The 15630-nt window shown below is 35.7% G+C and overlaps 1 protein-coding gene across 2 annotated transcripts in view; it reads right to left on the reverse strand.

Annotated features, from left to right (window-relative positions):
• The window catches only part of FSTL5 (follistatin like 5), a 278658-nt gene that overhangs the window by 55728 nt on the left and 207300 nt on the right, over nt 1–15630 (reverse strand). For both annotated transcript variants that reach the window (XM_042049795.1, XM_042049794.1), the window contains exons 9-10: nt 9498–9659; nt 7453–7587 (exon numbers count right to left, since the gene is read on the reverse strand). In XM_042049795.1, coding sequence (XP_041905729.1) covers nt 7453–7587; nt 9498–9659 — 297 coding nt within the window. The remainder of the gene's footprint in view (nt 1–7452; nt 7588–9497; nt 9660–15630) is intronic.

Raw genomic sequence — 15630 nt, forward strand, 5'->3', positions numbered from 1 at the left:
CTCTCAAATTGGTCTTGAAAACGTCTTAATAGCTTTACTTGATAACTATCGATCATGCCAGTTGTCTCCCCAAGGTACATAGATATGTCTCAATAAAATTTAAGAGAAACACCAAAGAAGTCATATTAATCAAGGGCAAACTGAACTGTGCTTTTTAACACAATTTTTTGGAAATAATTAAGAGAAATAATAATATTTTAAAAAATAAAAAGTAACAAACCCACAGACCAATTTCATTTTAAAGGAAACAGCATGAGCTTTTATGATCAATGGTGCTAGTATGGTAGAATCAGAAAAGAAACTAAAGCACAACTGATGGACCTGTCAAAGTCATCAAGAAACAAAACAAAAAAAATACAGATTTTTAGAGTTACTTTACTTCCAAATTATTTTACTAGTAGCTAAGATAAAAATTTTATTTGAAAATTACCCTTGAAAATACTCACTTGTCTTTGATGATGAATATTTTTTATTTTCCTGCTTTTTACACTGCCTGATTTTCTTTAGAAAAAAATATCTGTATGCAGTGTAATCTGATGTTCCATATGTGTATCAGATTACATCAATATATTCCACTCCATTATTTCTCTTAAATATTCCACTATTAGTGTAAGTCTTCCTTGTTATCTTTTTCCTAAGTTAACAAAATGGTTTATTTGGTATATTTAGCTATGTATTATATTCCATATTCAATTAATGTTACTTTGACTAAAAACTGAAATTGGACCAAATCCATTGGTTTTACTACTACCGCAATGGAACCTCATTAAATAAATAAATCCCACAAATGGAAGTTGTAATTTCTTCCTCCTCTATTTGTGATTATTACTGTACTGTGTATCAATAAAAAAACGGCAGTAACATGTTGCCCACTCCACCTTCTCATAAATTTATTGTCAAGATACACTGCCAAAATATCTTTGTTCTACATTTAAATCCTTCAGCTTCCAAACAGTGTTTCAACAACAGCAAGATGATGACTTTGGTTTGCCCTATGGCTTCTAGGAGTCGGGCTGATCCAATCTGTTTGTGATTATCAAATGTAGTCATCAGCAGACATCTACAGTGGAGTTGTACGCTTGTGTGTACATGCTTTAAATGATGGTAAATCCAGTAGTATGGGGGAGAAAGCTATCCATTAATAAAGGGTTTGAGAGTCCCTTAAAATGTATCTGCACGTACTACAAGGTAGAAAATGAAAGCCATCTTTTATCAGTTGCTGCAGGGATGCTGGGCAGTAGAATATAGAACCTGTTTACAAAAAGAGAGAAATTGGAATCCTTAAGAAAAGAAGTAGTCTTAGTTATGATGAAATCCCATTTTTCAGCTAACAGAAGAAGTTCCAGCAGTCTGACATTCCTTTATACCATTGAAGCAGCAGAAACCCTGGAAATCATCACAGATTGCTACTAAAGGTAGAAGAAAAGCCTTGTCATATCAGAGCTATTCAAGTTTTAAATTGTACTGCTATGAACTAGTTTGGTTTTTTAATGTTCTGTTGACAATATATAGCTATAAATATTTTTGCCCTGTATTTTTACAGGGGCAGGATAATAATTGAAAACAGAGCCTGATTGAATGTCTTCTACCTTACAAAGGAAAAAAAAGGAGGGTAAATTATGTGTAATCAAGACAAATATTTAAAATATCCAGGTACAAACACAGTGCATAGAAATACTTGCTAAAAGTTGTTTCAGATGTTTAGTCTGGTGCTACTGGTTTTGAAAAAAAATCAGAATACATCATAAAGTTTAGGAGTGCCATAAAGTACCACTATATTTGCTCCTAGTAGTTGCCCACTTCCTGAAACTTAATAACTCAAGCAGCTGTGGGCTAGTTAAACTGGGGCATATAAAAGAACAGACAACACTTGCATAGAATTAAATTCAGTAAGAGATCAAAAAAACAAGAAGACAATTATAAGTCAGCTAATATGTTCTAACAGAGACCACGTCTTAACAGACAAACTCGGTTATATTTTTTGATGTAAATAGAAGTTTAGTCATGTAAAAATTTGTATAGTTGTAACCCATAATTTTTCTAAACATCCAATTTGTTGACACAGAATATTCTGATTAAATATTAGAGTTATTTAATAATGGTAAAGTATATGTTAATTGAATTAAAAACTGCCAAAATAATTAATCTGAGAAGGTAGTTAAATCATTAGTAAAATGTGAAGAAGAACGTTCTGGAGCATGTCCAGAGCAACAGGTTGAGAATTGTGTCATAGCAACTTTCATCAGTGATCTGTAAGCAAATACAAAATCATTTCCTAAGAAGTCTGTGAATTACTTGTAATGATAAATAACAGTTCTAAGAAAATGTTTGAAAGACTTTGTCAAGTTCATCTCTAAAAGAATTAAATTTTGTTATATCCAAATGGAAATGTAGATGTATTGGAAAACAAAGAACAGACTATGACTACCTGAGACATGTGAGACGGAACAGGACTTGGAAAGTGAGGTCTGATAGCATATGGGAGATAAACAGATAAACAAGCTTCCACTGCTGATATTAGTGGAAAATAGTGACAAAGGATCCATAGATATGAAAGAAAAAATTATCAAATACGTATTTCTCTTTCCAGAACATTAAAGAAACAAATAATACATCTGCTTCTGCAAAGAGCAGTTCCCATTTAAAAAAAAACCCAAACTGTACCAAACCAATTAGAATTCTCAAAACAAAAAGACTGAGTAGTGTGGTAATTGTCTTATTATGAGGGACCTATATATTATGTGTGTGAGAATTTGCAATCAATATTCATAGAACAACAATTCTTAAGAGGTCAATTTATTGGGGGGAAAAAAAAGAGAGAGACTCAAAGGAGGCAACTGAAGGAAAAACTGACTTCAAAATGGAAACTAAGCATTATTCTGTCTTAGCAAAATTGATTAATAAGTAAAGCAAAATATATCAAGAGAAAAGAGGGATTTTTTGACTCTGCATGTCTGACTCAGGTATATGCATGTCTGTAAGGATACAATTCAGGCAAACAAAGCATTCGATCTGTATTCAGGCAGAACAGACTGCAATTTAATGTCTTGTGAAATGTAGAAGATAGAGTTAGATAAAACGGTTCCATCACGCTTGAGTCTATGAATCCATGCAATACCTGTTCTGAAAAATGAAAATATGTTGGAAGGAAACTAAAACCAGACTTTAAACTGCTATTTGTATTTACAAACGTGATTACACCAAAGACTCCTTCCAACACAGCTGAGCTCTCTCAGGTATTATTAGAGGATCATGTCAGTAGGGGAGACTCTTGAGTCTTCAATGAGATTTAGACCAGGTCATTAATCCCCAGAATGTTTTTACCAGTCACCGCAGGGGTTATTCAGCTATCACCCAGACCAGCTATCTCATTCTCAATGGCTTTAACTGCAAGCTTGAGGGAAAATGGAATTCACAGCAAAAAAAGGAATTTTGCAGTCTCTAGAGAATAAAAACAGCACAGTTCTCACATTCAAAAGTGTTTTAGATACTACTGCTGTTGTCAACATCAGAGGAATTAAACAGGATCTGATAAAAGAGAACAGTAGACATTTATCACCAGTACTTATAAGAGATATTTATATAGGTAATACCAACTAAAATTTTCCATTATAACTTCACAAATCTACCAAAAAGGATCCATGTGCTGGTATATAGTTGTTAAATAAATAAATAAATAAAATTTCAGCTACAGAATGAGTTAATCGGTAAAAGGCATGTCTAACACTAAAGTATTTTAAAGAAAATAATTTCATTTCTCTCACCTAAGACAATGTTAAAATGAAAACATATTTTCAGAAGTCTTACTTTTAGTGTACATTGAAAAAGGCTGATGTGCTAAGAAGAGGCCAAACTATTCTTGAGACTGTCATCCACTATTCAAAATTTTACCTATGTGAGACAGAACAATGGTTTTGTGTTCAGTGCTGGCATTTACTGAACAGATCTGGATGACAAGGCATTTTCAGAGTATTCTTCATTCAATTCCATCTAGATTACCATCCTGATGATGAACCATTATCATCAAAATTATATTGACTTTTCTTGAGAACTGGATTTCAAATATCTGAAACTGGAAACTTTAAAATAAACAAGACCCTAGCACCCTCAATTCATACTTTGCATTGTATAACTTTATTTTTCCTACTAGCATCACATTTCCCACAATTCAGTATAGCTTTGCCATTCACTTCTTTTCTCTTTATAATACAGACAGGTGTATTACATGAATCTGCAAAAATCCTGTGAATTATAAAAACCTAGCAGTCTGATAGCATTTTTAGACAGGTGATGGAAAGGTTTGCTTATTATTTAACCATCTACTTGTCCATAATGACACTGATTTTAATTTAGTCAGAGGTACCAGAAAATATAATATTTTCTCTTAGGAGCTGTTTAAATTACCCATTTGCAAAGAAATGAACTAGCCTTTCCCTTTCTGCCACAGATATTATTTTTTTCTCAAAGCACTGAAATGGGTTTTTCCATAAATTTGGGATGTATTGAAAGTGAGATTCCACAGAAAATAATAAAAATTTAGTTTATTGTGCAAAGTAACACTAAATCACAAAAGTTTACACATGCACATAAACAATGGGTCAGATAAGTACAAAAGTGAACACTTAATTTGACTATTAAACTTTCTAGGAAATAAAATGCATGCACTGGTAACGGAATCATGTTCTGTATTTTTTATGTGGCTTTTGAAATTACTGTCATGCTCAAGGCACTACAGTTGTACTTTATATTTTAGAACTCAACTGTAAAGTTCTCACTAAACTCTCAATAGCAAATCAGCTCAGTGTTCAGAAATGCTTTTATTTTGCTTTGATTTTTATCTTATGTGACATCACAAAGGAGAAAAGCCCAGATTAACTGACAAGCTAGTGAGAATTTGACCTTCTTTTATTGACAACACTAACCTATGATTTCCAAAAGGGAGCTCTCTAGTAAGGAACTAAAAAAAAAAAAAGTAAATATGTCTGCTTTATTCTCCTAAAGGAGATAAAAGGAAAATAATTTATAAAAATGTCATCAGTGACAGAAATAGTTTATATCAGATCATACGGAAACACATTTACATTCACCAGAGACTATCTTTAGGATGTAACTTGTTACCTAATCAGCAGACCTGAAATTAAAGTAGCTGTGCTTAATATGTGTGGGTGGGGTAAAAAAAAAAGACCCAAATCCTATCCAAGTGGTTTTACCTATGTAATTTTATTCCCTAATAATCCCTAATTTCATGCATGAACAAGAATTTTGGGAAAAATATAAAAACAAGTGGAGAAGAGTTAATAATGAGGCCCTTCTACTTCAAGTATCAGATCTCTGATGCTAGCAACTCCTCACTGCAATAGAATTTTTTTAAAAACAGCAGCAGTTTTTTAAACTGCATCTATAAAAATTTGCACCTGTTAAGATAATTTGTTCATGTCAACAGTGATATTTTTATTGGTAGGTACTGTAGTCTTCTCTCATGTACCGAAATGGGTGGCTGAGCAAATTGGACTTGAAAATGTAAATATCTGCTACACCTAAATTTGAATGTTACAACTATGCATCTGTGGGTTATACGAGTATTTACACATGGACCAATGCTTAGGAAACCATGTTCAAACACCAAGGAACATAATGGTAAAACGCTTCCCTTCAACATACAACATTGAACTTGCATAGTAAATTACTTTTATAGGAAGGAACATGACTATATCTTTTGGATGAATTGTATTAGAAATAATTTGGTTTATATTCTGTCTTCCTTCATTTACATCTTTCATGACACCAATGGTCATTCTAAAAACTTATTGCTAGTAGATACTAAGGCATTTGTAACAAGCTGTGTTCATTGCATGGCATGGGATTTTACAAATCCTGCTAAGGTAGCAGACCTAAAATTATTACACCACATTACAAGTCCTGAAAAAAGTGTTTTGCATTGTTGTGGATATCCCTATCATATTCACAGCAGATCAGGTCTTCAGAAGATAAAATTACTTAACTAAAACACTTTGAAACTGTATGGTTGGCTACAAATATTTTGTTGCTAAGGCCAAAGTTTTAACCAAACATACACAAACTAGAGTTCACCAGGCTCTTGAAATTTGACAAAATTCACATTTTTTGTACAATGCAAAAGGCAAATGGAAGTGGTAAAGCTACTTCACATTACCAGATTACCAGAAACACTGCATGATCAAACAACTTACTTATCCTTAGGTGCCCTCCCAGAAACGTCTGAACAATAATTTTCATGACACTTAAAAAACCCCCATGTTAAGTCTTTTTAAAAGACAATTAATTAGTGTTACTAAAATCAGCTAAGCAAAGATATCAACATTTAGGTTATAAAACTTTCCTGCATGGAAGATTTCCTCTGAAACATTTAAAGCATAGTAAACCTATATGTAACAGAACTCAACGTCCTGCAGCTTGGAAGTGTCAGGCAGACTTGCAGTGCTACTAATTCTGTCTCTGGTATCCTGTCGAGTACTTGGCACTGTTGAATAAGCTTCTAAATAAACAGGAATGTCTTAAGTTAATGCAATCACACTCACTAGTAAGACAACCACCATTTTACTAGATGTATTTATAATAAATATATAGTATTCATTACAGTAACAGATTAAAAAAAAAAACAAACACACAAAAAAAAAAAAAAAAAAAAAAACAACCAACCAAACCAATCAAACAAAAAATGGGTGAAGTATGAACTCAGGAATGGATTTTTCTAAGCAAAGTGAGGCAAGAGGAAAGAAATACCAAGTTAGACAAATAATAGGTAAACAGGGTTAATAAAGCCCACCACCATTTAACAGAGGATAAAGCAAGCTACTTGTTAGAAGTGATAGTGATTTCTTTGGCACATTCAACTCCCAGCATAGCAAGTGAATGTGTTCATTGTTGCTCTGCAATCCTGAAGAACCACAGTCATCCAGGCACAAGACAGCATGGGCAGGCTGGAACTGATCTGGACCTGCTGGGCACTTCAGTAGGTCCGATCAAGTCTTATGATCACGTTCATATCATGAGGACCAATTTTGACTCTTGGTATATCTCAATAACACACAGGAAAAAAAGGTCTTTTTCTCACACCCCCATAAACCACTGGAAAACACACTAATAGTCACCATATATAGATATCTAGTTCCCTTTTCCCTTCACATTCCCTTCATATGCAACACATCTATGATGAGGAAACTATCAAAAATTTACCAGCAATGTAAAAAATACGTTGATTCACAGAATGAATCAGGGATTTCATTTTACTTCTTAATATAGTGCAGATCGTGCACTCTGCCTTCAGTGACTCTTGGATACCATTAATTGAACTTTATTTTTTTAAATCACCTATCTGCACAAACCCAATTTATTTAATGTTTCATAGTTTTAATACTGATTAAATGTTTGAGTGTGGTCGGCATGCATTTTTGTAACTCTCACAATACTTACGAGTCTTTCGAGCAGAATCTTCCACAAAGAGAGAAGAAATATCTTCATCCACCCCTGCTTCATTCTTTGCAATGCAAGTGTAAGCTCCTGTATCTTCATAGCGCACATTGCTAATGTGAACCTCACTACCATTTGCTGAAAGGAGAGGGAAAAAAAAAAATCAACGTGCAGACAATGCTAGGGCTTTCAGATTATAAATGCAGAAGGGTTTCTCTGCTTATACTAATTAAACCATTTTCATTCTTGACTTCGTAACTTGGAGGCATGCCAAATTAGTCCAAAGGTATTCAACTGGCTAGTGAATTACATGCACTATTTCGTCTCACAGATACCCAGAGTGCCTCAGCTGATTTTGCACTTCAGAGCCAAATACCAATCTAAGGTTTTATATATATTTAAATGACTATAGTTTTTTTTAATCAGGTAAATATAGGGTTTTTATTATGTTGTATTTGGTCACTTAACACCATAATTTCCTTTACACAAAATAATCCATGGAAAATAACAGGCCAAACTTTCAATGTAAATAAAAATTTTAATAAAATTATTTGTTATTCCTAACCAGAGTCACCTAGTTACTTTTGGGTTTGTGTGACTGTAGTGTAACAACAGGAAAAAAAAGGTGCATTGAAATTTTTCACCTACATCAATGTAGAAGCTTATGGAAACCTCAGGAATTGTATCAGCTTGTGCAGGAACGACGACAAACAGTCCAGGTTTCACGGGCAAAGATCTTTTAAATATTGTGATGTCAGTAATGGTGTGAACAATGATTCATTGAATTTTAAGTATAGTAAACTTGTTCAGCTGTAGGAACTATACAAAAACCAGCTTTGTAGGTATTCTAAAATACAGACTAGAAGGGGCACTGTCTTACGGTGTAGCACCCTTTTAGCTTGAAGCTAGTGCACAGATAGTTTAACTCAGAAAAATCTCAGGGAAAATGTAATGAGATCTTCAAAATTGTATTTCAAATAATTAAATGCTAGAAAATTGAATTAAACATATTCTGCTTAGGGAAGAACCCTTTTAATTTATTTATCATAAATATATGGAACAGAGAGAAAGGGAAAAAAATTCCCTCAAATCCCTAAAGGTAAAATTAAGAGAATGCTGCTATGGAAGAGGAGTTCATCCCTTTCTACTCATAGTGGAAAGTGTTTCTGCAAGGCAATTGTTCACAAATACCCAGGGGAGCTGTCCATGAAAGAACAGAGGACTATGACATCTGCAGGTAAAGTAACTCTTCAGAGAAGCACTTGCCATGTCTGTCCCACTGCTTCTTACAGTGGGAGTGCTGTACTATCCTAATTAACATCCTGGTTTTGTTGATGAGTGAAAGTTTTGAAGGGAACACTAGTAGCAGGAGATTTTGTTTTCCTATGGCTGATCAAAAATCACCAGAAAGACTGAAGAAGCATGAAGATTTTATGCTGGACAGGTCCACTGATTTTGCTGAGCCCTGAAGATTCATACAAATGAACTGTTGATTAAAGGTAAGACTTTCCTTTAGTTTTTGATAGGGCTTTTTTGGGGTTTTGGGGGTTTTTGCAGGTTTTTGGGGTTTGAGGGGTTTGGGGTTTTTTGGGGAGGGAGATAGGGTTTGTGTGTGTGTATGCAAAGTCTTTGCACTCCCATGGAGGTCTGCTGATACCCTTCAGAAAACAGCACATCCATTTCAGGTATTTCTTCTCCAGTCCTTTCTACCATCAGGTCCCCAAATCTCATTAAGATTCTTATCAGTTCTGACTGGGATCAGGTCTAAGACTGTCTGCTCCACTGAGATACTGCACATTTTCAAACAGAGAAGAGCACATTGGAATTTTCTGGTAATCCTGCCAGTAAATACAATCATTATTCTAACGAAGAGAAGGCAGAGAAGATATGTGTCTTGGGGAGTAACTGAAAGATATCACATCTTTTGAAATGTTTTAGCTTCGATTTCAAGCCTTAGTTAAAACTGTGGAAAAAGGGCAGCTAGTATGGAAACAATGCATGGATAAAACACTAGCAATGTGTAGAAAACAATAAATACACCCCTTTACCTTGAAGAGTTAGCTGTTTGGACAACTTTGGAGTGATATCAATTCCATTCTTCAGCCAACCAAGCTGTGGGTTGGGAATACCTTCAGCGTGGCACCGAAGGCTAGCTGTCACACCTGGCTCCCTTGCCTGGCTCTCTGGATAGACTCGGATAACTGGTGGAACTGAATACAGAAAACAATTATAACTTAGTGAAGAACATCATCTTCATTTTAAGAAAAATAATTACAAGCAATTCAGAAGACCCCTGCAGCTATATATAACAACACGCAGATGTGGTATTAGTCAGATATTCAGTGACATTCAATGCAGAATTCTGTCTCAGAAAATACATGAAGCAGAAAAAATACTCAGTGAGAAAAACCTCTTTTCACTGCCTGCGGTATCAAAGAAAAATGCCTCAATTCTAGTTCAATAGTTTGTGGTTGAGTAATAAGACTTTTATTTTTCCTTAGATTCCTTTATAAAATATGAAAAATGCACAATTAGTAAGTCATGATATGTTGTACAAAGATTGTAACTGTCCTGTTTCACAAACTTTAACAATTCATCTCTACCTTTTCCCTCTTTCCAAAACACCTATCAACAATCCATTCTACCTGCATAAAACCTGTTCAGGTTTATACTTTTCTATACCTGTTCAGAGAGGACCTTCTGTACCCATGATACCACTTCCCTTCTTTATCACATGGACACATCACTAGCTTATGTTCAACCTGACTTCCCTCTGAAGTCCTTTTCTGCCAAGATGCTTTCCACTAGGCGGTCCCCAGCATATACCAGTGCACAGGAGTTGTTCCTCCCTGGGTGCAGGACTCTAGCACTTCTTGTCGAACTTCTTAAATTCCTGCTGGTTCATTTCTCCATCCTGTCAAACTCCCTATGAACAGCAGCAAGATTCTGTAGTCTATCAGCCATTCCTCCCAGTTTGGTGCCATCTACAAAACTGCTGAAGGTAGAACTCTGCCCCATCATTCAGATCATTAAGATGTTAAACAAGACAGGTAGCCTTCTGGACAAAATGTCCACACAGTTGGATAACCGTGTTACATAATGGGTGAACAACTGGCTCACTGGTCAGGAACAAAGAGTTACAGTGAATGGGGCAATATCTGGCAGGGATCCAGTCCCTAGTGGGGTTCCACAGGGCTTCATCCTCAGCCCAGTTCTCTTCAACACCTTATTAACGACTTGGATGCAGGACTTGAAGGAATACTAAGCAACTTTGCTGACAACACCAAATTGGGAGAAGCTGTTGACTCCCTCGAGGGCAGAGAGGACCTGCAGAAAGATGGGCAATCACCAACTGCATGAAGTTTAACAAGGGAACATGGCAGATTCTGCACCAGGGATGGGGCAACCCTGGTTGTGTGTATAAACTGGGGAATGAGGTGCTGGAGAGCAGCACTGTAGAAAGGGACCTAGAGGTCCTGGTCGATACCAGCAGTGCCCTGGCAGCCAGGAGGGCCAAGAGTGTCCTGGGGTGCATCCCACACTACTCTGCACTGGGGAGGCCCCACGTTGAGAACCTGAGTGAAGTTTTGGGGACCACAATACACAAAAGACACTGAGTGGTTAGAGAATGTCCAAAGCAGGGCCAGAAGGATTGTGAAGGGTTTTCAGGTGAAGCCATGTGAGAAGTGGCTGTGGGCACTTGCTCTATTCAGCCTGGAGGAGACTGAGGGGAGACCTCATTGCAGACTACAGCTTCCTTGTGAAGGCAAGGGGAGGGGCAGACACTGATCTCTTTGTGGTTATCAGTGACAGGACCTGAGGGAGTGGCATGAAACTGTGTCAGGGGAGGTTTAAGTTGGGTATCAGGAAAAAGTTCTTCACCCAGAGGGTGTTTGGGCACTGGAACAGGCTCCCAGGAAAGTGGTCACAGCACCAAGCATGATAGAGTTCATTAAGTGTTTGGACAATGCTCTCAGGCACATGGTGTGACTGTTGGGCTGTCCTGTGTAGGACCCGGAGTTGGACTCAATGATCCTGATGGGTCCCTTCCAACTCAGCAGATTCTGTGAACCTATGTATAAGACTAGTCTTATGAGTTTTTTTATTAATAAAATATAAGAATTGTTGACATCAATTTTCCAAGGTTTGAAAACTTGCTGCAGTATATGCTTACCAATTAAAAGCCTTCTACATACCACACATCAGTAGTGTCAGTGACATCACAGTGGACAAATTCCTATTGGTAATCAATAGCTAAGCAAGATATAAAAATCCTGCTATGTAAACTTTTTAGATGAATAACTATTTATCTTATCCTTAATTTTTTTATAGAGAGAACTTGCTCGAGGTTGTTTCTAACAATTAAAAAATATTAACTTTAAGAGGATTAAAGAAGTCTATTTTCTATTCGCCAAAGTTTTGTTTAATGCAGCTGTAAAAATGTGGAATACTTAGGCTGTGTCACAAAACACAGCTGGTTAGAGGATGAAGTATCAGTTGATAATGAAAGAAGATAACAAGATCAAAAATTAACTGTGTCTATTTTGGCCTGAGATTAAATATTTTCAAATCCTATTCAACTATTTAAAAGGAATGTCTCAGCATGCTGTCCCATTAGATCACAGAAATGCCTTACACATCTACATTACAAGAAATACACAAACGTACTTTATCTCAGAGAGGATGCAAGAATCAGTAGGTTTCAGGGATATTTTAAACCCAGTTAGAAGATGGTCTCTTCAACATAACCCCAATATGCAAATTGAAAAAATGTAATATAATAACATAGGAGAAGGTTAAAAATTAGATAATATGGCTTTTAGTTTATTAAGACTACCAGCTGAGAGGAAGAGCTTACAAAAATCAGAGATTTAAGGTTTATATTGATTTTCTGAAAAGGACTTTGCTTTCATGGAAGTGGCTCTTTATTTTCCTCTAAAGCCTGATATTCCCACTCCTATTTCCTCTCCATTTCTTCCCTGTTCTATCTGCTCTTGCATAGCATCTCTGAGATCCGTACTGAGACCTTGCCTTCCCCACTGTGTTCTTCAGACTGAGCCCCACTTGACTGCACATTCAGTGATCTCAACATTTTTTGGCACCTCAGCTCCCAGTCTTGCCCTGCCTCACTTCCTAAAATCCAATTTTCATGTCTGCCTGTTCAGCATTTCTTGACACAAGGTCCTTTAGGTAGCCTCCCACATGTTGTAGATTTCCCACTGCAGCAAAGCCAAATGGCTAATTCTTCCACTGTCTCTGGAAAAGCAAGGACCTCCACTTCCTTAGAGACAGGATTGCCATCACTGAACACTCTCAAGCATCTCAGCAACAGAAACAACTTTTAGGACCAATAGCAAGGCATTGCAATTAATTGTGTTCTGACTACATATGCAAGGATATTTCTTGTCTCTTTTTCTGTCAGTGAAACATTCTCATTGCATATAAAACCTCATAGGTATTTAACTATCACACCTTGACAGACTTCTACTGAGCACACGTGAAGAGAATTTTTTTTAACAGTCCAATTTCAAAGAATTTTCATTGACTAGAAAAAGGAAATAATTAATTTTATTTGGGCAAAAGGCATGCAATATTTTGGATGCAATATTATTGTTAAGAAAGTTCTAGAAAATACTGTAAGTGAAATCAAATTCTTCCTAAACCAACAAATAAAATCTCACCCTGCATGACAAAATGTTATTGTCACTAAATTAACTACTTAAGGGTTGTTAGAAGAAGTGAAAGCGAAGAGAGGACCTGCTCAAATGAAAATATGTCTGAGTTTTCTTTTACTACCCCTTATTTCTATAGTAGATTGCTTTAGCACTGTTTTCCCAGGCACAGAGGTTCTTGCATGACAGTAGGGCTTATTTCTTGCCCGATCTTTCCTCTATTTGCTGCCATTTTCCTCTTTTCTCAGCAACTCTCTGTCTGGTAGGTTATCTATACAACTAGTAATGTTTTCAACCCTCCTTTTGCATGATAATTTTTATTTCATGTTACCCTGAAGCCTATTTGTAATATTCTACTAAGAAAGAACTGTGCAACTGAGGCATGCAGACAGCTGAAATACAAATGCAGTTACGGGCTCAGTCTATAAAGTTAACTTGATGTGACAAGCTCAATTTGAAGTCTTTGGGGTTCATTTGAATCACCTTTTTTTTTTTATTATTTTGTTTTGGGTATTTGTTGTTGTTGTGGTTTGGGGTATTTTTTTTCTGTAACTGACCATAAATATCACCAGAAATGAAATTTTAAGTACACAATTAATTGTTCTCACTGACTTTCAAAGAGATATGCTCTAGCATCTTAACCTAAAGAAGCTTACTTTACGAGGGAGACATCATTACATAGGTTAAAAAGGGAGGGGAGACACTGCATGTTTGTATTTAGCAGAGTAATGTATAACACATAATTGAGTGAATTCTGTATCCCTTATCTTTCAATCCAACAAGCAATTGAGACTGTTGGTTCCAAATATGGTGGATACGTAACTATTCAATACCTCTAACATTTGCTATAAAACCTTCTGAGTATTACTTCAGTCAGATCTGATGGGGGAAGGGGAGGGAGAAAATAGTCTATTCAAGCTGTCTTGAATCCAGGGAGAACGTATGCGTTTAAAAGAGAAACAGGTGGTATCTATAGCGAACTAGGTTCTTCTAATGATGTATAGAACAGCTCTTCTGTTAAACTGAGATGCTTTGGAAAAACAAAGCTGGCAAACAATTCTTCAGACACTATACATTCCCAACTTATATCTGGCCAAGGGACTGGATTCTCCTTTATTTACCTTAAGGTATAAAAACTACTGATCTTATTTAAGCATCACTGATATATTAGAAGAAAAATAAAGGTCAAACTGAGAGACTCAGATTCATTTAGTCATAAAGCCTGAGTCATATAATCTCAAATTTATATGCACTGAAAGTTTTAAGTATTATGTAAATACTAATAATTAAGATTTTTATGAAAGAGTTACTCCTTCCTGATCACATTTCTTTTGTAGTTTATATGAAGTGTTAAATATCAACTTATAGTATTGCTTACAATATTTACTTTACCATTTTATTTGTCCAAGAGTAGACTGATTTTTTCACTATAAAACAAGTTTTTTACAGTGCTCATTAAGTGTATTTTTAAGACTCCAATGGAAGCTCATTATTTTTTACTACTGTGCTAGATAATTCAAAACTAAAAAAAACCTTAGATTTTAATCGTAAGTCAGATTTATATATATAAAAATTGCATACTAGCCGAAAATACATGAATTTTTTTCTAAAAATATATAGCTGTACATAAATGGAAACCAAGAGAGAACTTAAAATTTAATTAGATTGTTTTCATTGAACCTTCATATTAGATCTTTGTGATCAACGTAGTCTCATTATCCCATTAACCTTTTGACTGACTCTCCAGTTAATACAAGTATCATTATACTAATTAGTCGTTATCATAGCTCCAAATACTGACCATCATGCCTGTGCTTAAGAAGATTATTCCTTAGAAGTACAGGTCTAAACTGTGGAAGAGCTGTTCATCTGACCTTTAATCTCAATGGATTTAACTCCATTTATCCACAACATGCACAGAAAATAATCCTACTGCTCAAAAGGCCTCCTTTTCCTGTTTCTTGCTCCCCAAAACAGCAACATCCAAAATCATTTAGGAAGGTATCATTCCAGTGCCAGCTTTTGGAATAGCAGCAATCTGAGGTTTACAGGGGTTTCCAGATGAAAAAACCCAATTTCTTGGCAGACACTTTATCACCAGAAAAATCTACATTTGTCCTCCTTCACGTCTCTCAAATTATATTTCTTGATTTTCTAGTCTTGCAGAAAACCTTCTAAAACTTAAGTGGAGTTTCGCCTCATTATGTGCTGAACTGAGCCAAACATGAAGAATCCTAGTATTTTAACTCTTGCTATGCACCTCTGGGGGATTATTTACACATTGGGATCGGTAAGGAATGTGTTGATAAGAATATAATTTTGTTGATAATTTAGGGTAAACCAGACCCTATGAAACAGCGGAGAATGTTGTCCAAGAACCTACTAATGTGTTCAGCTTGCCAATAACTCTGCTATGTATGCAGGAATTAAAATATGAACAAACTTCACTTCAGTCTTCTCACTGGTTTAGCCAGTACTTGCTACCTGGCTTTTCAAATGACAGAAAATA

The sequence above is a fragment of the Corvus kubaryi genome, unplaced genomic scaffold (assembly GCF_017639235.1).
Source record: "Corvus kubaryi isolate FWS band 111438036 unplaced genomic scaffold, C.kubaryi_AGA036_p1.0 71, whole genome shotgun sequence".
Classification (NCBI taxonomy): domain Eukaryota; kingdom Metazoa; phylum Chordata; class Aves; order Passeriformes; family Corvidae; genus Corvus; species Corvus kubaryi.